This window comes from Chelonia mydas, chromosome 15 (genome assembly GCF_015237465.2).
Source record: "Chelonia mydas isolate rCheMyd1 chromosome 15, rCheMyd1.pri.v2, whole genome shotgun sequence".
Classification (NCBI taxonomy): domain Eukaryota; kingdom Metazoa; phylum Chordata; order Testudines; family Cheloniidae; genus Chelonia; species Chelonia mydas.
The window spans coordinates 16,644,761-16,670,943 of record NC_057856.1 but is presented as its reverse complement, the minus strand read 5'-3'; the positions used below and the strand labels follow the sequence as shown (position 1 = coordinate 16,670,943).

At 42.1% G+C, this 26,183-nt stretch overlaps 1 protein-coding gene across 17 annotated transcripts in view; it reads left to right on the top strand.

The window, feature by feature from the left end:
- The window catches only part of ARVCF (ARVCF delta catenin family member), a 448,905-nt gene that overhangs the window by 414,189 nt on the left and 8,533 nt on the right, over nucleotides 1-26,183 (top strand). For 14 of the 17 annotated variants that reach the window (XM_037879234.2, XM_043529834.1, XM_037879232.2 and 11 more), the window contains 8 exons: nucleotides 6,091-6,218; nucleotides 7,901-8,051; nucleotides 9,316-9,508; nucleotides 11,216-11,327; nucleotides 13,016-13,106; nucleotides 14,147-14,200; nucleotides 20,732-20,823; nucleotides 23,923-24,036. In XM_037879234.2, coding sequence (XP_037735162.1) covers nucleotides 6,091-6,218; nucleotides 7,901-8,051; nucleotides 9,316-9,508; nucleotides 11,216-11,327; nucleotides 13,016-13,106; nucleotides 14,147-14,200; nucleotides 20,732-20,823; nucleotides 23,923-24,024 — 923 coding nt within the window. In that variant the 3' untranslated portion in view covers nucleotides 24,025-24,036. The remainder of the gene's footprint in view (nucleotides 1-6,090; nucleotides 6,219-7,900; nucleotides 8,052-9,315; nucleotides 9,509-11,215; nucleotides 11,328-13,015; nucleotides 13,107-14,146; nucleotides 14,201-20,731; nucleotides 20,824-23,922; nucleotides 24,037-26,183) is intronic. The other 3 variants (XM_043529842.1, XM_043529841.1, XM_043529835.1) reach the window with 1 other exon arrangement.

The window sequence follows — 26,183 nt, the reverse complement described above, 5'->3', positions numbered from 1 at the left end:
GGTGGTAGCTATTGCAAAAACACTGTTCGAATTGGCTGACATAGACATCTGAGAAATGGATAACCATCAAGCTACAGTTAGGTGTTCTTCAAAGATAGATGCACTCACTATATGGCTTTGCCAGGGTCCCATACACCATCTTTGTATGGAGTGTGCTCCTCTTCTTTGAAACTGTGAGCTGGAGTTTATGCAATGATAGAAAATAAACCAGCAATGCTTTTTTTCTGCTCCAATAACCAGAAGGGCTGCAGTCTGTCCTCTCAGCACAGCACATATGTGCATAATTTCCCATGCCTATAGGGACAACTAAACTGCTGAATGGACGAGGGAGAGTATGGCAGTCTTGCTCTGAGAATAATCACCTTGGTTTGGGATTATACTAACATGCCAGGGTAATATACCTACTACAGTCATTTCCACTATTGCCAGAATGTTGTTTGATATGGGTGCAATATGCACATAGTCATAGATAGGTTTCATGGAGGAATTGATCCGTGACTCAGCAACAGTTCTATGCATAAGACCAGGATGTGATCCCTAATCTTGATTTCCCCCCACCCCCCTCCTCTGTTCATCTGTTGTGATGAGATAGAAGTGCTGGAAGTTATACCTTTCACTACCATGTGTGGAGAAAGATGCTTTGAGGTGGTCAACAGTGACCCTATAAAGAGGGGACTGGATTGTTCAGAAGTTGGTAGGTGGATTATAGCACCTTCCCCCTTGGGGTTCGCATTGTGACCAAACATTCATTCCGAACTGATGGCTGTTTGGGGACCATGCATGGTGGTGAAATGCACTTTGTAGCCTCCGTCCACATCACAGGAATCACTACTGTTGTTGGCAGTCTTAGCAAAGAGACTGAGGATTGAGAGGGCCATGGAGACTGAATGCCCTCTTGTCCCTCAAGGTGACCCCTCCAAGACAGGGTTGAGGCACATTGGTGAGATAGTGTTGGGAAGCTTGCATTACCTCTGCCTGGTCTGCTACTCTTCGGTGGATAAGGAGAGACCTGTCAGCCTGGCATCTGGAGAGTGCTAGATCCACATAAAATAGACTCCTCTGCCAACTAAGGAACAATATTAATGGACAGAAGAGAAGCTCATCTGGTCCCCCTCAGTTAGGAAGATGGGACTGCAACAATTGTAAAGAGGGGCTGGCACAAGAGAACCTCAGACTCCCCTGAAAAGGGGGACACAAGCTTGGAGAATAGAAATGTTTTAAGGAGGGAAAGGAATATAATTCCTTAGTAGCTGTTCCCATACAATCCCAGTAACTGCCTGGGGCGCCTCTATACTCGGTATCAATGCTTGAGGACCACAATGGCCATGTCACCTGACGTTTCTCCTACCTCCTTAAAACGCCCAAAAAAAACCCAACAGCCAGTTAACTGACTTCTGTACCTTGTTTTTGGCAATGAAAAGGGTATAGATAAATTTAACCCATGCTTTTCCAGGAAAAAACTGTCTAAGTTCTGGTTCAACACAGCTCTTAAGCACATGCATAAATCTGTTTACTTCAGTGGGATTTAAATATATGCTTCAGCGCTTGCTGAATTGGGGCCATAATTCAAATGACCTTTTAAAGAAGCAAAAGAAAAGCAATTGACATTTTTTTCTTGTTGACTCATTACCTATCTTTAATGATCCTCTTCTTTTTTAGCTCCATTTTTAAAATGGATATAGGCAATTATCCATATATTACACAAGTACCTGGAAAAATAATTAAGGTGATCTTAAAATTCAGGAAATCGGTTTAGAAGAGAAGCAGGTGCTTAATGGAGGTGAAACCAGCTGTGCTTCTCGGGACTCTGCAAAAATACTTCAGGGGAAGAAATGTGTGAGGCCTCCACACAGCACTGGAAGGAAATTACAATAATTCAGACAAAATCTATCCTCTGAGTAGCAGAACTGGCGTCCGAGGGACAAAATCTGGAGAAAATAGAAACTTTTTTTCAAGTGAAAATAATGTTTAAGAAAAGAGTGAGGTTGAGGAAAATCCTTCATGAAGGGCACTCATACTAGTCCTGTTTCAGCAATCCCCCTCATCCGACAAGGCTAGCCAGGCTGGTATGGGAGGGCCTTAGAATAAGCAGTAATGGGCAGGAGAATAAAAATATGAGGGGGGGGGTTAATTGGGGGGGGGGGTCATTCACCAAATTATCTGTAAGTCATTGCACCCCGAGCAGAAATGTACTGGTAATTAATAAAGGAAGTGCAGAAAATTAGACAGAAAAAAAAGGCGGGGGAGGGACGCTCCTACACTCATGCTGGAAATACAGGGAAACAAGCAGGAAAAACAGGAGGCTCTCATGCATGAGGACCAGTAATGACAGAGGCATGGTGGGACACATGTGAGTGGAATGCAAATATCTAAAGGCAGGTTCTGTCTGCAGTAGGTAGGATGTGGAGGGGGGAAATGGAGGTGATGTGGTTACCGTGTATCACTAATACCATGTATCAATAATATAATAATCGCTAATGTGAAGAGATGAGGAAGATGAAAGTGTCTGGGTTCAGATAAAGGATACAAAACCTGGCATTGATGATGAGGATAAATTATAAGCTATGTAACTAGAGAGCAGGGGAAGATGAACCTCTCCTGGAATTGTTTCCAAAAATGTCAAAGTTATGATTGCATCTAAAGCAGTGTTCTTAAGTGGACACTGACTGAAGAATTGCCAACTATTTAACCACAGACCACTATGAGCTCCTATACAAACCTGATATCCCTCTTACAATAATGTTTTGTGTGTTGTAACACTATCTTTATCCTTCTGGCTTGTCTGATGTATGTTTAAAGTTAAAATTTCAATAAAAAGATTATCGAAGGTGTCAAAATTCCAATAAATGATCAGTAAGAGAGTTTAATTCCGGAGATTAGCTAATGGAAAAAAGGATACAATCCACATATTGTCAAAGAATATTTTTACTTGATGTCAGAGAGTTCCCTATTTCAAATGTGGAAGCAGCAATACAAGATCTGGCACGAGGGCAGTGGGGAAGTGAGGGTGGAGTGGTCACAAATTTAGTGAATTTTGGTGCAAATGAATTTTAGAAAGTCACGATAGCAATGAAGTTCTTTTCCCTGCTATAGCAGATTGTATCCACACACCAGTTAGTTAACCTCACAACACTCCCATGAGCTGAGTGTTTTCCTCTTTTATAATTGGGGAAACAAAGGCACAGAGTGGTTGAGTGACTTGCATAAGGTTAGTCATTCGGTGTTAGTGGTTCTATTCTTGACAAATCCTGGCTTTCCCAGCCTCCTGCTCTAGCCATTCAGTGATACTGCATTCTATTAGGACATTACCTCTCCGAAAGGATTGAAATGACATTTAGTGAGCAGTGTAAAATCAGCTGTGGTACGAAGTATAATGTGTAGAGAGAAAAAAGAGGTAAGAATTTATGCAGTAAAGAGATGAAAGGCCAACAAGACCAATAGAATTTAAAAATACAAGGAAGATTTCTTTTTAAAAAAGTGGTTGAAAAGAAGGTAGTAAAAGACCTGGAATACGAAAAAGGATGATCGTCTGTGGGAAGTGGGTAATTGTAGTGATTGGAGGAAATAGATATAAGGCATGCAAGAATAAAATAAGGGAAGCTAAAAAGAAAAAAAGAAATATTCCTGTCTAGGGCAGTCAAAGGAGAGAAGAAAGAGTTCTATAAATACACCGAGAGAGATACTAGGGGAAAATACAAAAAGCTATTAGTGACCAGGGGAACAGTTGAAAGAGAACTCCAAAATGCCTAATATTTTAAATAGCTATTTTTTGCTTAGCCTCCAATAAAAAAGGGAATGATATCGCAGAAATGGGAGAACTTGGGACCAGGAAGCAAGGGACTTATTTGAGACAAGAATGATACTGGAATCAGGGCTTGCCCCCCGGGCGGGTACACACTTGTCCATGGAACAAATAATGGTCACTGGTTGCTTCAAACCTAGTTTCAGACAAAGAACAGGTGAATCCTTCAGTGGTTTAAAACAATGTCAGAGCAGCCTGGGTTGCAAGTGAAATGCTCAAAAATGTAAAATAAAAAATAAAAGCACATCCAAGCTTTTTATTAAAGCATGGAGCCTAATGTCTAGACCTTGCTATCAGTATGGGGCAAAGAAGGCTTCTCGGGCTGCCACTGAAGGAAATAAAAAAAAAATGTTGACATTTAGCTCCTCATTGCTGATTGGGATACACACTCAATCTGATCAATGTTAACTTGAGTAGATTCACTAGAAGCAAATGAAAAAACTGTAAGCAACCGGTAAAGAACATAGTGGAGGTACAAAAGGAACACACTTCACCCTTCCCTGTCAACCATTTGGGTCCCACTGGCTTTGGGATCTGCTTGGTCTGCAATAGTCCAAATCTCATTCTTCTCTCCCTGGCACTTTTGTGGAGTAGGGGTGGGGAGAGGAGGTAAAATTTAAGGGTGGGGGGGTTATTTCCTGGCTTGCTGGTGGAGAATTGTGCTGGTGCTATATTTGTTACATGGAAACAGTGCCCTTTCTAGCATTTGTGTGAATCTAAATAGATTCAACATGTTTATGCCAAGACTTACATTGTCCCTTTGTCTGTTCTGCACCTTTGTGCTACCTCTCATGTTGTTCGTAACACCATGAATGTGTCCCAACCCGCCCTTGTGGTAAACTCTTGAAAAGCAACCTGGTCAGTGTAGTTGGAAAGCTTTGCACAGAACATCTTCCTTTCCATGATTACTCCAGTAAACCCCGTCTTTAGTGTATTGTATCATCCCCATGCTTACCAAAGCACTTCGGGGCATAGATTTTTTTTCTTTGATGTATATTCCATGTACAGTGTCACTCTCCATTGACATTGCATTGGGTTGGCAAGTCCTTTGTACTGGTTACTTGCATAATCTCCTGTCATTAATGTAATGTATCGTATCATCCCCACTTGACGACTAGATCTTGGGAGACGGAGAAGAGAAACAGCCTCAAACTACATGACTGCCTATTCCTGACTCATAAATAAGCAATAATATAATATGGATGTGCTACATAAAAGCCTGTCACTATAGTGAAACATACTCTTAACAATACTACCATAGACGAAAAACACCTGCCATCCTCAGATTTCAGTGGGTGCTTATACAAACATCAGTTCATGTAATTAGAATGACAAAACCTCTCCAAAGTAAATAAACATCATCCATGTTGTACAGCACCTAGCACCGGGGGGGTGCAGGTCCATGATTAGGGCTCCTAGGCGCTACAGTAGTACACACCATGTATCATAATAACTGTATAAATGAAGACACTGAAGTCACTATCAATAACTTGCCCAAGATCACTTGGGAAGTCTGTGGCAGAACTGGAAATAGATTCCAAATCTTTTAACTGATTCCAAATCTTTAAGTCCTGTGCCTTACCTATAAAACTGATGTACTAACTCTGGGAATATTCTTTTAAAGAGTGTCCATCTACCACAGCCTCTAGATTTAATACAATGCTTGTATGTCTCTTCATATCATAATTGAACCAAAATTATTCAGTTGTATTTCTCTCCCACCTTCCAGTTGATGATTCTCATCAATCCAACTTTCCATGGCCACCTTTCAGCAGGCAGGCATGGGAGAGGGGTATATGGTATGATCATGCTGTACGCTCCGACTTTGGGCATTATTAATCATGCCTAGAAAGTGACTGAAATTGAGTGTACAAAGCAGTGCAAATTGAATTCACACCCAGCTTAACAATGCAGGTCTGAATTTGCGCAAACAGACCCAACCTCGTGTCACCCGGCTGTGCATACACATGCTCAGTGTGATTAAATATATGGAATCAGAATAACACAAAGACTTCTAAATGTTCAGTGGTGAGATGGGATCGCCTTCCTGAAAATGAGCAGAGTGAATTTGTGTGCAGGGGCTCTCAAAACTGCGGAGTTAATATGTCCTACTGAGTTCCAGCATGCGCCACTTTCAGCAGGTGGGAATAGAATAAGCTGGATTTAACTGAAATCCTTATCCTTACTCTGCCAGTGTAGTGTGTTCTGACATGTTTCTCATACATGTTGAAATAAAGACGTGTCAGATATTGATCCATATGTTGCCTCTCCTGTTTTTCCCCCTTCAGGCTTTGAATTGCTCTACCAGCCAGAGGTGGTCCGGCTCTACCTCTCGATCCTCACTGAAAGCCAGAACTTCAACACTTTGGAAGCTGCAGCAGGTGCTTTGCAGAATCTCAGTGCTGGAAACTGGACAGTGAGTCTAGCCTTTTCTTTTGCTTAATCCGAGTCAGAAATTGGTACATTGAAATTCCCTTTAAGCCCTCTAGGCCTGATGTCACTTGATAGCTGGCAAATTGCATTCTGTTACTTTTCTTTTGTGAATCTCTTTTGGAAGAGTTTTAGCTTTTGGTTTGAACAAAGTCTAAATTATTAGCTTTTAGAAAAGGTTTCAGTGTTACATAGAAGTATTTTAAAAATAAAATAGACTGCCATGTATACTTCTGCTGAAATATTCGTCAGAGACGTGATCCCGAAGGTTACCAAGCAAGGCTAGTCTAAAGTTAAAGAACAAACTCTGTCTCCTTCAGACAGACTAGAATCTCCCCTTTGTGGTATCTGGGTAGAGTTGTCAAGTGCCCAATGATTTTTGAATTTCAGTGAGACTTAGGTGGTAAGTCACTTAGACATTTTTGAAAATTTCACCTTCTGTTTTCACCTGTAAACAGGGAGGCATGAACTCCAAAAAGCCAAACTGGCATCTTTCTACTGTCACTCAAGCAATGTTGGAGATAAGACAGACACTGACAAAACAGAAGTAGAATTGCTTAATTCTGTTGATTCTCCAGTTGTTCTGACATTTCTCATCTTTCCTGTTGTCAGATAAGCTAGATGCCTGGAAGTTCTGTTTGGAATTTGCAAACAGTGTTTGTGAATATTGGCACCTTGCAAAACTGTCATGAGAATTTACTAGGCCAGGCACAAAATCTCCTCTCCCTCTTTACCATGCTGATTGATGGTAACGGATAAAAACTGATGCTATTTTACTTGCCTGTGGGGAATAAACAACAATTCACTTGCCCCAGGCAAATAGAATTTTGTATGGCTGGAGTGTTGTCATTGTGGTTAAAGGGAATGCAAATCTTAAAATGAGCAAGTGTTACTTTTTAGACCACTTATCTGCTGCTGCTTTCATTTGTGGGTTTCTTCAGCAGTGCTTGTTTTTAGAGCTGGGTAACCATATTTACCCCAGGGTTGGGTATTGTCCTGATTCATCAGATAACACTGGGAGTCGCATCTCAAAATTGCCACCAAAGCCTTCCCGTAACCCCCCCGTCCCTCTACAGTGATCAGACCACTCTTAGCAAAGAATACTGGAATGTCTCTGGACATGACAAAGTGAGGTCATCCACAGCAACTACAAGTCTGCGAAGAGTAAGGTGGTTTTCCCCACTCTAATTTGAACAGGGAGATGCTTTTTAAAATATAAGTATTTACAAACATGCATGAAACAATAGAAACAAGTAATTTTTTTAAAAGATAACAGGAGTTGTACATGTCTTGCTTTTCCCTCTAAGTGATCTCTTTTCTGATGGAGAGGAATACATTTTCCATTGAGGCGTATATAGTAGCCTATACTCTTCCTCTGCTGCTCTTAAATTTTATAGAACAGATGATATTTCTTCCCCAGCCCCCCGCCAGCTATAAGATGAAATACTATCCTACCTCCTTTTTGTGCTTGGTGCACAATGGACTTGGATGGTGGGATAAGTCGCAGATATGTTGCCATGCAGAGAATAAGGAAGAACTGTTTGCATAAGGGAAAATTCTTCAATTTCATGCTGGAAAAAATCAGACCCCAACACTGAAAGAAATGCAGGAAAATGTGTCTCTAAATTCACAATATTGTGTGTTGTTTTTCTTCCTGTGTGCTCACAGTGGTCCACGTACATCCGTGCAACAGTACGAAAGGAGAGAGGCTTACCAGTCCTCGTTGAGCTTCTCCAGTCTGACTCTGACAAGGTTGTGAGAGCTGTGTCAATTGCCCTGAGGAATCTCTCTATGGATCGTCGCAATAAGGATCTCATAGGTACCTTCTGAGCTTCTCTTACAGGAATGTGACCCCATAAACACATGGGCACTGTAAAATTGTTTAGGCTTTTGTCAAGTATTGAAGCTGAGGTTTATTCTGCATACAAATTCCATTTGCGTTATATAGGAGTCTTGTGCACGCCCCAAGTGAAGAATTGCCATTTGAAAATTAAGTTTCAGCCCATCCAGTTACCATACATGCACATAGTGTGATTTAATGGAAATGAATCTTTACTTTGCAGTAGATCTCAAAATAATTTGCAAAAATATAATGGCTTTTTGATTTGATATGATTCCCCCTCTGGCCCCCTTTGCTCTGTCAATGAACCCTGCCTCACCTCTCCCACTTCCAGCCTTTTACCTTCTCCTGTGCTATCCCCTGTATCGAGAAGCTCGGTACCCAAGTGCTCTCCATTCAGATCGTCCCCCTTAAAACTCAGCTTCTTTGCAATGCTCCCCAACTCTAATCCACATTAGCAAAAATGCACTCACTACTCATTAAATGGAAGTGGCAGAAGCTGAGCTCCAAATTAAAGCCTTTGTGTGGGTCTCCCAGTATATTTCCTGGGCAGTTTTCCCGATCTGTTTAAACTGTAACCTCACCAAGCAAGGAAATGTTTGTGCTGCATACAGAGCACAGATGCTGATGCTTAATCAATACAAATCTCCAATTCTACTTTAATACGCCTACGTTTCATAAAAACCACATCCAGAGTAGAGCTGTAGCTACCAAATGGTACAAACACACATCTGGGAGTAATGGGCCCAGGACACCGAGGCTTTACTTCAGTGCTGCCGAGCATGAAGGCCAAATGGACGTTCTTACCTTTCAGGGGAAGGTTAATATATGCACTATTGCATACCTTGCCCCTGCAGACCTCTTACAAGGCTACACTGAGTAAGTGTTGTGTGCATGCATTAGCATTAATATGTTAGCCTAAGTTTATGAATGCTTGTTTGTCTCAGGCACAGCAAAGTGTGATGTATTGGCTGTGAAATTCTCAATAAATGTGTCAAACTTTTTTGCCTCTGATACCTGTAGTATTGATTATGCAGAATGAGTTTGCTTTAGATATCAGTTCTCAAACATCTTGAGAAAGTTAATGATAAATGCAGTATGAAATAGTCTTGAGATTCAAGGAAATTACATTAGAAAATCTTTAGACTTTGGGAACTTCCTTATATTTTAGCTTTCAGGACAGGAAGCTGTTTCTTGAAATGATTATCGGGTCTGGCTAATGGTAGCTCTTCCCCTTATCTAGGTAGTTATGCCATGGGTGAACTGGTAAGAAATTTGCCTAGCAGACAGCAGAGATCCGCTAAAAACCTGGAAGAGGATACAGTGGTTGCAGTCTTGAATACCATCCATGAAATCATTACTGACAGTTCAGAAAATGCAAGGTCCCTGATCCAGACACAGGGCATTCAGAAGCTGGTAGCTATCAGCAAGTCAAGGTAGGTTTCTTACTATAATAGAAAACAAAGTAAAGAGGATACTGTACAAACCCCACTGTGATGCTTTGTGATGGTGCCCAGACATCTTGACCTTTCAGATGTGTAAGTGAAGCACTAAAACATGCAATAAAAACAAATCCTACATCAGTGACTTTAATGGGTTCATAGAATATCAGGGTTGGAAGGGACCTCAGGAGGTCATCTAGTCCAACCCCCTGCTCAAAGCAGGACCAATCCCCAATTTTTGCCCCAGATCCCTAAATGGCCCCCTCAAGGATTGAACTCACAATCCCGGGTTTAGCAGGCCAATGCTCAAACCACTGAGCTATCCCTCCCCTCCCACCGGGTCAGGTCGGGTTGGGTGATAAAATCAGTAAGATAAAAAGTTCTGTCATTTCAGGGTACCATCTCTCTTTGTTTTATTTATGCCTTAGCATTATGCATGCATTTATCAGACATCATTTGCAGTGAAGCTGAGACCTGTGTTTGCAAAGCAGGAGACCTTTATCCTGTGACATTCCATTCCTGAAATGCCAATGATGCAACTTTATTTCTGTTAAAGAAATGGTTAATGATCTGCAGTCATCATTCTGTCTGAAGGACAACAGTGATAATTGAAATGACGATTTGTACCATGTAGCCCTGTTGAAAAGCTGTATCCTGATTGGAGAAGGGCTTCCTTCTGTACTTCAGCCAATTAGAAATGAGCTCATTCATAAGTGCCTTTTCAACAAACTGTTGAGAGGCTGGCTGGAGATTTCTTTAGCCTTTGCCTTTTCATCAGTAAGGCCTTGTCTACATAGTGCTTTAGTCCACATCAGAGGGGTATAAATTTGAGTTTGTGCTAGTGTGTCACTCACTAACTGGCCCGTGTGGACTCCGCTGGCATGCACTAAAAGTGCCCTACTGTGTGTTGTTGTAGTCACAGTCGGGAAGTTTGTGTGCAGCAGCACAGTCCCCGCAGCCCAGTTAGTGCGCAACCTGCTAATGCAAACTAAAATTTGCACCCCTCGGTGCAGACAAAAGCACCATGTAGACAAGCCCTAAGTAAGAGTTAGCCAGAAATCGAGCCACATGGGTCTCTGTATAGCAGACTGATACTGACTTGGCAAGGAATGAAAGAAAAATGCTTTTCAGGTGAGAATTAGTTTTGTTTGTTCTTTGATCCTCATTGTCCTGTGGGGTGTGTTTCAAACCACTGGTTGATTTCAGCTAAATTCAGTTTTTTATATACACTCGGACCAAAATTTTGAAAAGTAGCCTCTGGATTCCCAACTTTAGACATTAAGTTCTTGTTTTCCAGAAGTGATTGAGTATTGATCTCTTTGGGAGTTTTGGGTGCTCAGCATTTCTGCTTTTGATCTATATAAATGCCTGTTGAAATCCACTAGGCAAAAGGACAATGTTATCCAACTGGCCTCTGTACCTGCACACTATGCGTATGAAAATCAGACATCAGCATATTTAACTACCTCTTGCTTGTGCAGATGTCTCTTGTCTGAGCAACTGTATGTTTACACATGCAGGTAGATGGACCCACATTAATAGAAGCCACTATAGAATTTGGCCCAAAGAATGTATTTTTAGAGCTGTCACATATTGCATTGCTTCTTGGGAAATAACAGACCTGCTAGGAAGTTATGGGTTTTAGCGTAAATGAGTTTGCATTCCTAATGTTTGAGGCTCTGATTTTGTCTCACAAATTAGCCAGTCCCCCAGGGAAACAAAGGCAGCATCTCATGTTCTTCAGATGGTCTGGAGCTACAAAGAGCTACGAAGTGTCCTACAGAAGGATGGATGGAACAAATCCCATTTCCAGGTAAAGATGCAGAGTCCTAGTCCAGATCAGTGGTCACAGAAAGCCCCATGAAGGTGTTTTATCCTTCACTCCATGTTGAGGCCCTACTCCCACTAATGACAATGGCAGGTAGACCAAGAACTCTAAGTTGGTGTTTTCCAGTGATACCATAATTTTACTATAATTGTTTTATCATAAATACAGTTACTGGATGCATATCTAGAAGATCTGTGGCATGTGCCTTCCACATTTTAGGGGTTATTCTACTTTAGATGTACCAAGTCTAATCCCTACAAATATACATTGCATCAAGGAAAGACTTGGCCCATTTTTGTATGTTGCTGCTCCCTTGGGACATAGTCCATGTAGCATGTTGGGCATCTGACTGTTCTTTATGTGAAACTGCTGCTACTTTCTTTATCTGAAAAGTAACTGGCTTTCACCGTGGCCTGTAAAGAAGCTACTGGCTTGCCCAACCAGGTGATAAGAGAAGGAGGAATCGTCAGCAAAACTGCAGTGAAATGAAAAGTATCCAGAATCACAAATTAGATTCCAGGTGAAGATCAATTTATCAAGAGGGGGTGGAGTGTGAACAGGTTTCCATACATTTTGTTCAAGTTATAACTTTTTTAGAAAATTGGTTTTATTTCTTACTCTGTTTGCAGCAGCTTCTCAGAACATAAGAATGGCTACATTGGATCAGATCAATGGTCCATCTAGCCCAGTATCCTGTCTTCCGACAGTGGCCAATGCCAGGTGCTTCAAAGGGAATGAACAGAACAGGGCAATTATCAAGTGATTCATCCCCTGTCGTCCAGTCCCAGCATCTGGAAGTCAGATCCCTAGGGACACCCAGAGCTCGGGGTTGCATCCCTGACTGTCTTGGCTAGTAGCCATTGATGTACCTATCCTCCATGAATGTATCTAATTATTTTTTTGAACCCAGTTATGGTTTTGGTCTTCACAACATCTCCTGGCAATGAGTTCCACAGGTTGACTATGCGTTATGTGAAGTAGTACCTCCTTTTGTTTGTATTTAAACCTGCTGTCTGTTCATTTCATTTCATTGGTTGACCCCTGGTTCTTGTGTTATGTGAAGGGGTAAATAACACTTCCTTAGTCACTTTCTCCACACCAGTCATGATTTTATAGACCTGTATCGTATCCCCCCTTAGTCATTTCTTTTCAAAGCTGAATAGTCCGTCTTGTTAATTTCTCCTCATATGGAAGCTGTTTTATACCTTTCATCATTTTTGTTGCCCTTCTCTGTACCTTTTCCAGTTCTATTACGTCTCTTTTGAGATGGGATGATCAGAACTATGCACAGTGTTCAAGGTGTGGGCATACCATTTATTTATGTAGTAGCATTATATTTTCTGTCATCTTAGCTATCCCTTTCCTAATGGTTCCTAGCATTGTTAACTTTTTTGACTGCCGTTGTACATTGAGTGGATCTTTTCAGAGAACTATCTACAATGACTATAAGATCTTTCTTGAGTGGTAACAACTAATGTAGACCCCCTTCCTTTTGTATGTATTGTTGGGATTATGTTTTCCAACGTGCATTTCTTTGCATTTGTCAACAATTAATTTCATCTGCCATTTTGTTTCCTAGTCACCCAGTGTTGTGAGATCCCTTTGTAACTCTTCGCAGTCTGCTTTGGACTTAACTACCTTGAGTATCCTTACTCTTCCATTTTGTCTTCTAGTCTGTCTCTGCAGCACCAAAGGGATCCAAAGGTACATCTGGCAAGTCTGGCTATGACGACAGTACTCTGCCACTGGTGGATAAAAGCCAAGGTCAGTTCTGCTCATTGGTGTGGGCCATAATGATTTTCCTTTTGCTATTTGCCATGTCTGTTAAGTGTATTTCTCAAATTGGATAAATATCAGTTATTACTTTTTTTATGGTGCCTTTTATCCAAAGATCCTGAAGCAATTGACATTACAGACTATGTAGACAATGATCACTTCCACTGCATGAAATGTATGATACCCAGTTCAGGATGAAAAGTTCAGTTGAAGCCTATAGGGAGTATTTTAGATAGGCATGAAGTAACTACCCAGCAGGAATTTAGCCAAGCAGCAGGCTAACTACTGTGGTAAGTCGATGGTATTTTTACTAACCACAAGTCATCAGATATTGGTGTTATATCTCATGCAAAGGGCATCACCTCCAGCAATGCCCTGGGACATTTGTTCAGTGCTGATTTATTTGACGTACCCTCTGTTGAATCACCAGCCCTGTTTCCTGTGTCACTTAGCTTTGCAGTGGAGGTATTCTATCCAAGTTCTGACCCAGACCCAACTGTGCTTAGTTTGTCAGATTTGACAATAATCGCACCAATGGTTCCAGGGCTCCAGGCCATGTTGATTTCCTTAATCTTTTAATTTTGATCATGATGGAAATAGAAACCAATGTTAAAATTACCCTCTTGAGGCCTTTGATCGCCTACTGATTGCTCTTCTCTCTGGGCAAAGAAGGGAACCTCATCCCATCTTGGATGGGTACAGAGATAAATTCTAGAAAGTATAGGTGGTTCAGAGGGGCACGGAGTTGGTGGCATCCTTTGGATAGAGGAATGTATGTGATTCAGAGCCATGGCATGAGGGATGTCTGTTGAGTGTGCTCTTTGGGGGCCTAACTCAGAACCTTTCTTCGTGAATTATCAGAACCTTAATGTTGTTTCATTATAGCCTCTTGTGTCCTCATTATAGCATCTTGAGTGCAATAAATCATTGTCTCCTCTACTGCCTCCAGCCCTGTGATTAATCCCAGTCTGCTCTGTTTTCATGTCAGGAAGCATGGTACAACTAGTTTCAATGCTTCTGTTTTGTAGATAATGAGAAGGCTGGAAGTCGTGATATGATTCCTCTGGATGAACTTGGTCCAGGTAAATGCAGTCCCAGCTCAACCCCCTGTCTATTTCAATAGAGCACACTGTCACTCACGAGAAAGTTCAGCGCTTTTTCTGGGAGGTATTCTTTCATGTGGATAAAGCTGACATTTAAAAACAGAACTTTTCCTTCCAAAAGATCAGTTGTCTGTCTGTTTTTTTTAAAATGTGTATACTGCATATATACTGGTATCCCCACTACTTTTTAACCAGATCATGTAAATATACTGAGAGCTTCCTGCATTTTAATCTCTTTGCTTTGAAGTGGTTGCATCCTGGAGTGAGAGATTCAAAAGCCATCAGATTTCAACTATTGCTTTTTTTAAAAAATGGGACACTACTTTTGTGAGCTTTAAATCTACTTAAATATCATATTCTGTCTGAAAATGTGTTTCCTGCTGTTCTTACAGGTTAGCACAAAAAATGACCCTACTTGAAAGAGGCTAGGGAAAAGAAGTACTTTATTGTTCAGTTTGTAATTATTGTCACTGTTTTCCTGAATTCAGTGAGAGAGTTAGTCAGCCCTGCTGCATATGTGGATCTTTCACACAAGAGAGGAAAGAGAAACATTTTTAAAAAATAGGAATACATGATTGTAAAAATCTGCCATGAGTGATAGGAATGGTGCCGGGGTTTTCTGTATGCAAAGTAGAGCTTAACAGAAGGTGAACATGATCGAGCCAACAACTTTAAACTGTTCCTCATTGGCTCAATGGGAGTTCTGCCTGGGTGAAGACAGAACATAATCTGAGCACGGAATTACAGAACTGGCTCTGCGTGTGCGTGTGCGTGAAAACTGGGACGAAGAAATAACCCTCCATTCTTCCTTCCATATATGAAATGCAGGCTGTGAGAAAGTAATGACTTCTCCTCGTCTTCTCAGTTCCCCCAGTCCATCAAGGGCATCTCTCGAAAGCCAGGCAGAATGGCTTAATTTTCCCAGTACAAGTTATGGGAATGGCTCCCTTTCACCAGACTTCTCTGGAATCTCTTTTGTGTTTGAGGCTTGCATGGCAGTGAAGAACAAGATGCTGCAGGCCATAGCGCAATCCGTCTCAATAACACTGGCATTGCTGTGTGGTGTGCAGTCAATTGACACAGTGGGCATCAGCTGCCTTGCTCGTGGCAACCAGTACTGGACAGAGGGAGGAGATTTTACCAATACTTGGAAAAACCTCCACCCTGCGGCTGGTGCACCTAATATGGCAAATGCAACTTGCCCACCAGGATCTGCAGTGAGAAAAGATTTCCCCAAAGCCCCATGAAATACATAGCCATTCTGCATAAGTAGATGAAGCAGTAAGGACCAAGGATAGATAAACTCTGAAGAGCTGGGTGGTCTGGAGACTGTTGTTCAGATGTAGAATAGCAGCAGGAGGAGGAACTCCTACTTCTAAAGACAGGTTTCAGAGTAGCAGTCGTGTTAGTCTGTATCCGTAAAAAGAAAAGGAGGACTTGTGGCACCTTAGAGACTAACAAATTTATTAGAGCATGCTCGGGGGTCGCATAACTAGTTAGCATTCCAGAGTCTCATTCGTTATCGGAATTAACCAGACAAATCGCTCCACCAACTAAGAACTGCCATGTCCACGAACGAGACTCTGGCATGCTAACTAGTTATGCAACCCCCGAGCATGCTCTGATAAATTTGTTAGCCTCTAAGGTGCCACAAGTACTACTTCTAAAGAGAAAAGCAAAGCTGTGTCCGTGCAAGACATTCTCTTTCAAAATGCTGCTAAACTCTGTGGCATGGATGTGAGAACAACTTACTCAGGGGCTCAGGCCCTGATGGAGATGAAGGATAATTAAAAGCCTGAGCTGCTGCTTTGTCAGCAACAATTGGGAGAAAAAAAAAAAAGGCAGGGATTAAGCCCTGTTTCTTCCGACCTTCCTCTGGTATGGGAAAAGTCAGGGGTTTCCCTGTTAATAGCCACTTCGGAGGCATGCGGTTCTCAGGATGAAGGCTGCAATGCTGCATGGGAGGCAGTGCTGTATAAGGGGACAGGGCTGTGAGTCAGGAGATAGCGGTTCTGCTATTGACTCTGCCATTGACTTGCTGTGACTGGTTTGTGCCTCAGTTTCCCAATCTATAAAATAGGGATGAGTCCATATTTCTGTGAAGTGCTTTGAGATTTGAAAGGCACCGCAATCTGGGACAGACCAACTGTTTCCTTTTAGTACAACAGCATAAACACACACAGTGTTGCTGTGGATTTGCCTCTGTTTTTCCAGCTGCAAATATTTGTATTTAAATGTCTGCGTATCTGCAAGTTGGATAGTTTGATATCTCACGATTGCCATGTTTGCAGGTGCAGATGTGAATCAGTTTGAGCCACTGCTGAAAATCAAATACAGCATTTCCAAAAAGTCAGGATACCATAAAGATGCTACCTTCCATGACCTCAGCTGACAGCATCCCCCCGGCATGAATAAACTGTCTATATGTAGTTTGCATAAGGGAAGACTGAAATAATTGTCCTCACAATGAAAGACAGTAACTTAAAAGAAGATCTCACAATGGGATTGTTAGGATATAGATATTCAGGCCTGTCTGTAAAGGCCTATACTCTAATTTAGGTGTATTTTTATCACTTAGCTAGTTATAGAGGTATAAAAGAAAGAATCAAAATCACTGTCTGCTGGTGTAAGGGCCTTCTCTTACTGTGACAGTCTGAGGCCCTGTTCTTAGGTGAAGATCTCTGGCTAAGCAGCAGAGGCAGCCATAAGCTGGGAAGCAAACGGTCAGATCCTCACATTCCAAACTAGTCACATTGAAATAAGGTGCTATGGGGCTGTTAGGAATACAATCCTGTCCTGATAATGCCTATCGCCTCCAGAGAAAGGGAAGTGCCTAGAAAATGTAAAAGGAAACTTAGTTTGATAGCATCCTGTCTGGCAAGAACTCACTTATCAATAGACACAGCTGGGAAACCCTTATGTCTTTATAGATGTAGTTGTGAAATCCTCATTTCTGTATTGTTCTGTCATTGTAGTCCCCATTTCCCTATTGTTTGTCTGTATAATCTCTGTCTGGTTTTGTGATTATTTCTGTCTGCTGTATAATTAATTTTGCTGGGTGTAAACTAATTAAGGTGATGGGATATAATTGGTTAAATATCATGTTACAATATGTTAGGATTGGTTAGTTAAATTTCAGTAAAATGATTGGTTAAGGTATAGCTAATCAGAACTCAAGTTTTTCTATATAGTCTGCAGTCAATCAGGAAGTAAGGGGGGGAATGGGAACAGGCAATGGGGGTGGGGAAATTGGAATCATGTTTTGCTAAGTGGGGGGGAATGGGAACAGGGACACAGGTAAGGCTCTGTGGTGTGAGAGCTGGGAAGGGGGACACTAAGGAAGAAAACTGGAATCATGCTTGCTGGAAGTTCACCCCAATAAACATCGAATTGTTTGCACCTTTGGACTTCGGGTATTGTTGCTCTCTGTTCATGAGAGAAGGACCAGGGAAGTAGGAGGGTGAAGGAATAAGCCCCCTAACAAGGATAGCTATGTACTAACTAGTTCAGCAGTCAGGGGAATAGGATCAGAAGTTCTGTGCCCACAAGACTGTAGTTCAGTATTCAGAGAAAAATATTAATCTAATCAATGTTTCATTTGTTCCACAGGTTAATACTGATGTGGCTTTAGTAGGTGAAATACAAATTGATTTTAGGTAGGCAGTTTGACAGAATCTCTCACCTAGGAGAGTCCACTCAGATCTGTTCACCACCTCTAGAAAACAAGGTTCCAAGATTTCTGTCAAATTCTCTAGATCCCTTTTCTTGGAAACTTTTAAATCAACTGTAGCTGGTCACTGGGATTTCTCTGTATCTCATCACCAATACCTTTTAAAGGCCAACTCACAGGGAATGCACTAACTCTAGGTAATTGATTTGCTCCACTAAACTCCAAGAAAATGGATAATGTTAATATTTGACTTTCCATTCCTCAGGCTCCTCCAGCCAAAGTCCAAATGGCTTATACCTTCCTAAAACACACTCCAGATTGCTTGTTAATTCCATATAGACTAAATTAAATTTGATTCTAGAATTAATCTTGAAACACGGAAGGAACTGAGTTTAATTCCACCACAGAGCCATTGCCCTCAGGGCACCGAGATATTACTGTACTGGTACAGCCTCCTTCAGGATAGTTCTCCTTTTAATAAATCTAACCACAAACTTCCAATCTCAGTTGCTGTCTTGATGTATTCCCAACTCAGCGTGTGGTTTTTAGCTCCAAACAATCCATTAGAACTGACATGTGTGACACCATTAACAAGCAAAAAGAAAAGGAGTACTTGTGGCACCTTAGAGACTAACCAATTTATTTGAGCATGAGCTTTCGTGAGCTACAGCTCACTTCTGTAGCTCACGAAAGCTTATGCTCAAATAAATTGGTTAGTCTCTAAGGTGCCACAAGTACTCCTTTTCTTTTTGCGAATACAGACTAACACGGCTGCTACTCTGAAACCTACCATTAACAAGGGATCAGCATTCAGCTGAACAACAATATACGCTACAAAATGCCTTTTAGCTCAGATGTAAACCCAAAGACTCTGACCATTTTTTATCACTTTGATTAAGGTTAGGATTCTGAAGGCTGGTGTATTGATTAAACACTAGTTTTTTGCCTACCTAAAATATCCATTTTTTTCCATTTGTATATGGTGATATTCTTTACCTCCTCTCCTAAACTGTTGTGAAATGTTAAACACTAGACATGTATCATCTCTGTGGCAGTTGCATTTCAGTGGTGGGTGAACAGTTCTCTTTGTAGTTTACCTGTTTATAAAGTGCTTCGGGATCGTTCTTGATGAAAGGTGCTACACAATGTCAGTGATCTGTTACTTGTAAGTAAATATGATTAAATACATTTTCAAATGTAAAGGGCTGCTTCTGAGTTGACCATCGAGTTTGGGAAAGTCGATTTTTGAACGCCATTGTGCTATCATTTAAATGTATAGCATGTACCCATGACTTTTACTATGAATTGTAACGTTTTGAGATCTGTTTGTGTGTGTAATTTGAAACTGAATGACTTATTGTACACTCCCGGGAGTGTTGGCTAGGTGGATGGTTGGGATTTTTTGGTCTAACTGGCACAAGCAGGGATGCTAGGTATCTTAACTGTCAGCAGAGAACTGAAAGTAAAGAAGAAAAGTTGTATAGCAGTGGTTCTCAAGGTTTAAGTTACGCACCACATATCTCAAATGTACTTGATACACGGCCTTAGTCATTATAATCAGCATAGTTATGGATTATCTTTTTATACGATATTGATCTTAATTAAACATGTGGACCAATGCCTGGGCATTCTGCAAAGCTTGTGCATATGTTGATTTACTGAGCCAAGTATAAAGACAAACATCTTTTTATAAACTAACTGGATTGCAGCCTGTGTAGCCTATTTTGAGAACTGCTGCCCCATAGACTGTTTACCAGGAGTCACTCCATTTACAAAGCTTTTTGTGTTACAGCTTAAAATTGCTTACTTTTTAGTTTCACCGGTAGCCCTCAAAAACGACATCTAGAGTGACTGACTGACTGATTTTAGAAGGCCTATTGAATGCAAGTAATAAACCAAGACATGAGGCATTCTGACATTTTATGTAAAATCTTTTTGGAGAGTACAGTTTGACAGGAAGTAGAACCTGTAATGATCCTTTAATTACATGGAGAGATACAAAGCTTATTAAGAACCACAAATTTGACTGTCACTTAGCCCAGATTAGAAAGCTGTCAGGGCAGGCAGGAGAATATGTTTGTCCCTGATAATGCGGGAAGCTTGATGCACTAGAGAAATAAAGTAATATTTGTAACCTCTGACAATGAATCCAAGTAGTTTCTGAAATACTTACAGCATTTCTTCATAAAGCCCTTCCACCCCCTTCTTTCCTGTTTACTCATGTATTCACATTGCTTTTCAACTGTCAGGGAGAAAAATCACCCACAGGTGCCATTTCAAAATGAGAGGCAGGTCCAGCACAGCAGGGTTTGCATCGAGATCTCACAAAACTCGACAGGCTGCTTTTCTTACCCTTCCAAAGGGGATGTCTCCAAACTATTGTCGTGTCCTGCTTGTAGTCAAGTTCAGAAGGAGTGGGAATGTGTTGCATGCCACTCCGAGAAGGAACCCAGCCAATTATTCAGGTTGTTAAGTGCAGAACACAAGATTTCAGCTGGATTTGGAGCTCATTAGCCACAGGGTGTGAAGTAACAGCTTGCTGCTTTCCATGGACAGACTACTACTACACTGCAGCCGGCCAGAATGGAAACTGTGCTGCTTGTTAATGAGATGTCAGCATTTGACACGGAGGTGGTGGTATAAAAGGAGTTCTTTTTAAAAAGAAAGATGGTTAAAAAATAAAATTGCTGAGCATCAGCCCACGAGGAAGGCACATGCCTATGTCTTTGGTTTAATGCTTTGTGTCTGTCTCTCTTTCTCTCTCTTTAGTTCTTTGACCATGAAAAACAGCCAAATCTACCATGGTTTTGCTGCCTGATTGTCATGTCATTCCTTCACAGATGGGTACTCCACCATCGATCACCGGGACAAAGAGCGCAAATACAAGACCAATGACACTATAGGGGACGCATCGGAGAAAGAACCTTTAAAAGTAAGTTTCCAGCTATTCCAAAGGCTGCTTAATGCCATTACAGAATGGGACATCCAGTGTCAGGCAGCAAGGAACATGTGTCGCAAGTACACAGCAGGGGCTTGTAAATGGTTATCTATAAAGGCACCATTTCGTAAGTGATCACTAGTTAGCCTTAAATGGAAGCAAATTCTGCTTTCTAATAAGAGAGCAACTGCTGGAGATGGTTTTATAAGCTGATATGTGCTCAAGTTCTTGTAGGTAAATAACGGTTTTACAAAAGAATGTGTTTGCTTTATCACTTTCAGCTCCTCCATCTAGGTACATTCCCCAGCCCTAAAGTGTATAGCTCTGCAGGAGACTTTGTTCTGAGAATAGTCACATCGAGCAGTTACTTCCCACCATGGAAACCATAAAGGAGTGTAGCTGAAAGCCTGTGTGTCTTCGTAAAGCAGTGTGGTGTATATAGCTCCCGGCCCTCGCTCAGACTCTCCCGCACATGGACTCTGTATATGGGTCGGTCTCTCTCACTCTCTTACACAGAGCCTTCTTTAAAATGGATTTCCAACTTTCTTCTTCCACGCAGTTTCCTTACTGAAAAGTCAGACTTGAATCTTCCACTTCCATTGTGGGCTGTTGAGTTTAGCAATACAGGCTGCATGCAAGTAATTGACTCTATGCAATTTTTCTTACATTCATGCACAATTTTAGCTAAGTTTTTATAAGCAGTTGCTTTATGCTTCCAGCAGTGCAGTGGCACATGGGACTCCTCCCTACTTTGCAAAAACCCACGCACACACTCCTGTGTGTCAGCAGTGGAAAAAAACAGACAATGAAACAAGAGTTTGTGACAGAAATCATTGCTGCCCGCCTTGGTGCTGGTGTTGGGAACCTCAGTGCTAGGGAGCCCTGAGCATCTGTGGTGAAATCTCCTCAGTGTTTTGTGGGAACTCCAGAAGATCCAGATGCTTCACGTTAAATGGCCAAGCGGTTGAAAAGGAAAGACTTTTCAATTAGTGCAAAACACTGAGCAAAGGCATGCAGAAATAAGATAGAGAAAAATCTTTCCACAGAATGAGCCAGTTGTACACCTGCCTGGCGATGGTCCGTCTATATTAACATGTGGACACAAACACTCACCATCCAGATTGAGCATAGCTACCCCTCCTCTCTATTAAACGTAGAGGCCAGCCGCAGTCCACACTTCAATTGTTCAGACACAAATAGTTTTTTCCTCTTTCGTTCAAAGGCTATTTAAAACCTTTGCCTTGTCAGAAGCCTCTCATCTAGCAACCTCATTAATATAAGCCATTGTCTTGTGATATCTTTCCAGTGCCAAACCCTGCAAGCTTACTGTTATTAGCTGGCCTGAATGAGTAGATGTCTCACGTCATGTGGCTGCAGTGTGACTGAAACACTGACCTCTTTACCCCCTGGGTTAGCCCAGCCTCCGATCTTACTTTAATATGACCTTCCATTATCCAGTACTGTAAGTGGTTGAAGATTATGGCTGTGCATAGATTAGGCGACCTCAGCGACCCTTAAAGCTGTACTGCAAGGGAACAGCCACTGTTGTTTAAAACTAGCTGCCCTATTTAGTCCATGTACAATCCATTTCCTAAGCCTGCACCCATTGTGCTATATATAATGGGATTTGATAGCAATCACCTTTTGGTGTGAACATGTAGAATGATAATTGCATCTATGCCTTACAGTCAGTAGTAAAGATGGAAAGGAAACAAAATCTTTGGTTCCTCTCACCTTTGCCTTTGGAAGGGATCGGTGCTTCCTTCATTAGTTTGTCATCTCTGTCCTTTCCTGTTTTACTGTGTAGTAGCCCTGATCAAACTGGGAAATTTCTATCTTAAGTGCTTAAGAGCAATTCACTTCGTATTATTCATGGTTATGTTTCAGGGTAAATTTCCAAAGTGCTACACAAAGATTGAGCCACAAGGCTCTGAGATTGCCACTGATGGGAATAGGTGTCTAAATCCTAGTTACCCGCTTTGGAAATACCATTTGATTGAGACAGATGTTATTCTGATATGGAAACAGATGGCCCAGCCTGAACCAGAGGTTAATGGTATAAGCTTTCCAATCCACCCGTCCACAGTCTTAGTGTACACTACAGGATGCTGAGGAGGAGGGTGAACTAGGGGAGATGGCTGCAAAGATTAGGATGCTGCTCTGCAGAAATGACAGAAAATGCTTCTTCCAGAGGAGAGGGGGATAGGTTGGGAGGAGAGAGGATGAGCAAGTGCTCTTTACTTTTAACATGTGACACACACAGGTAGCCAAATACAGCCCACAGAGCTGTGCAATGCATCCCAAGGCCACCTTCATTTTTCCTAAAGTTGAGGTGCAACCCACCGAGGCAAGTGGTGGTTCCATTGTGCAATGCTTTGGCTTGATCGGAGCAGGAGTTACTTGCATCAAGATGGAACATTGGGACCTGTCTCTTCCCCAGTCTGTGCTTCCTCCCTGTTAAAGATGGAGGACAGCCCAAATGCTGTCTGATTTATGCCACTGAGGTGCTGCCCGCAGGTTCCTGTCATGTTGTTGAAGCAGTCCTTAGTTGGGCAAAGTCTAGATCCCCCCCTGCACTACCCCATCCAAGAGAAACATGTGTGCTGATTTCTAGTTGGTGAACAATCCAGTAACCGCAAAAAGAACAGGAGTACTTGTGGCACCTTAGAGACTAACAAATTTATTAGAGCATAAGCTTTCGTGAGCTACAGCTCACTTCATCAGATGCATTCTGAAGTGAGCTGTAGCTCACAAAAGCTTATGCTCAAATAAATTTGTTAGTCTCTAAGGTGCCACAAGTCCTCCTTTTCTTTTTGCAGATACAGACTAACACGGCTGCTACTCTGAATCCAGTAACTGTGGCTCAGAGGCTGTACGAGTGGCTAGGATTTGTGAATAATAATTGCAATGAAGTGAAGTGCTGCCACGAATGCTTTTTGTCAGTGCCTGTGGAATAGCTCATGCCTTTGCCAATTTTGTTTCTTTCTCTCTCTCCACTAATTCCCCCCTTGCAATCCTTTGAGCTGACTGATTTGTTTGTGTTTGATTAATCCGCTCTGTTTTGCCTTTAACTCCTCACCCTGTTTGCTGCAGAATGACACAAATAGGAAAAACATTAACAGGAGTAACAGGGCTTCGGTGAATCTGGTGGATGCCCGTGACATTAAACCCCAGCCTGTTGACTCCTGGGTCTAATTTGCATGCATGGTAGGTCCTTTTAATGGTAATTGGTGCTAGTGATTACCGTGTCTCATTGTGCATGTTCTGTATCACTGCAGAATCTCTCCGAGGCTAATAGCTAACTGGTTCCTTTTAGGCAAATGAAAATGCATTGGAAAAGGGAGGTTTATATTGCACACTGTATCTTTAATTAACACAATAAACCACTGCTGTTTGTTTAAAAAATAACCTGTCAAATAACCAGACAGTGAATTAATATTCTGACCGATGGGCTGTCAGAGGAAATGTAAAGGATCTCTGCTATTAGGACATGGGAATTAAATTGAATATAGTTTTCCTGACTGACCTCAAATGTTTACAGCCATTCCACCTCCCCCCCCCACACCCCGGACTCATTACCAGGTTTAGCCTGAGCCCTCAGGAAAAGTACATCCTGGCTATTCATGGATCTCTCCTGAGGCTCCCAAGAATTCTATGGTCCTGTCCTCCGAGGGAAAGCTGGTGACCACGCACACAATTAAATTTCAAGGGGGGAGAACGTCAGTCATTTAAACATGGAGCCACAAGTCCCACCTCCTGCTCCTTCTTCTTCTCCGCAGTTCAAGGCTTTTTTTGGACCCCTTCTTGTTCTCTACCTTCCCTATGTGCCAAGCTCCTTAAAACTGTGCCAGCTTTTACCACTCCTGCTGCCACTAATCTGCCTCCTGCTGCCCAGTCTGTTATCCATGTCACACCTCCTGGCAGCCCGTCAGATGCCGCATTGTGCATAGTACAGACTGTGTGGCTGGCTGTGGACTAAAAGAATATCTTTAGTAACCGTGAGGATTGCAGTACACAGGTTCTCCTTACCCAGTGTCTGATAGTCCCTGAAGGCCCGATTTCCAGAGATGGTGAGCACCCCCTACTCCCATTGCTCAGCACTGCAGAAAATCGGTCCTTTTCTCTACATGGAAATCACATTAATCAGTGAGAAGGAAACTCAAGTCATGAGGCGAGTGCAGTACAATAGGAGGGATCAGAATTCATGACTCATTCTTGTTTCCTTGATGGGAAGGGCTGGAACCCTCTGGCCACTGCAGCCTATAACAGACCCATATAAGGCCTTTCTCAGCTGGGTGGACAATTCTCCCAGACCTGAAGAAGAGCTCCATGTAGCTCAACAGCTTGTCTCTCTCACCAACAGAAGTTGGTGCAATAAAAGATATTCCCTCACCCACGTTGTCTCCCTAGTTCTCCCAGTACATACTCAGTCTTTGGCTACTAACCATCCCTCTTCTGGTCTTAAATTGCTGCCACTGTCTATCCTGTGCCTGTGTTGGAGACAAATGGGTCTGTGGGCTTCAGTCCTTGGGGTTGTCAGTCTGGCACCTTTCACTGGCTTTTTGTTGACTTCTAGAAGAAGCATTTCTTTAAATAATTAAAATTTCTGATTGGCTGCTTTGCTGACCCCCTCTGGGTACTGGTTTCAAAGAGCAATTCCTCCATCTCCTGAGAACCTAGAAGACATGCTCTGTCTTCACACAAATTCCTGATGGTAACAGACGAAATAAAGCATTGGAGACCTGGGGCGGGGCGAGGGTGTAGGATGTGAATTCGCAGGGCTTTGGAGACCTCTGGGAGAACGTTTTTAAAAATCACACCTGAAGCTGGCAGAGTAACTTTGCAACATAAGCAGCCCCAGTGATGCTGCAGTTCTCTGCTCTTTGCATTCTCCTGGCAACTCTTGGCAAGTAACTTTAAACCTGAAACCGTCCAAGGTCTCAAATTTAGATTCACTTTGTTACTTTTCTAAGACCTTAAAATGACGGGGAAGGAAAAGCTCTTTAAACGTGTGTTGGGGCATTAAGTGAAGGTGAGCAGTGGTAGCACCAGCAGACACTTTGCCACTGCAGCGCTACACCTCATTCTTTATCTGCAGCGCTCGTACTGTTCCAGTCCTGAGTCATGCTGGATGAGAGAACACCGACTGGGCCAAACTGTGTGGTGATTTAATGATGCAGACCCATAGGGGACTGGGATATAACCAGCAGATTTCTGCTTGCTTGACTGAAGATTTTGAGTCCTGCTCTCTAAAAGTGAAAAGCCAGAGCACAAAAGCCACTGGACTTCCTGGTGCCCCCTTAGGACAGTGCTTTCAGGTGCATTAGGAATCAGGGGACCGTGAAATCCTTACT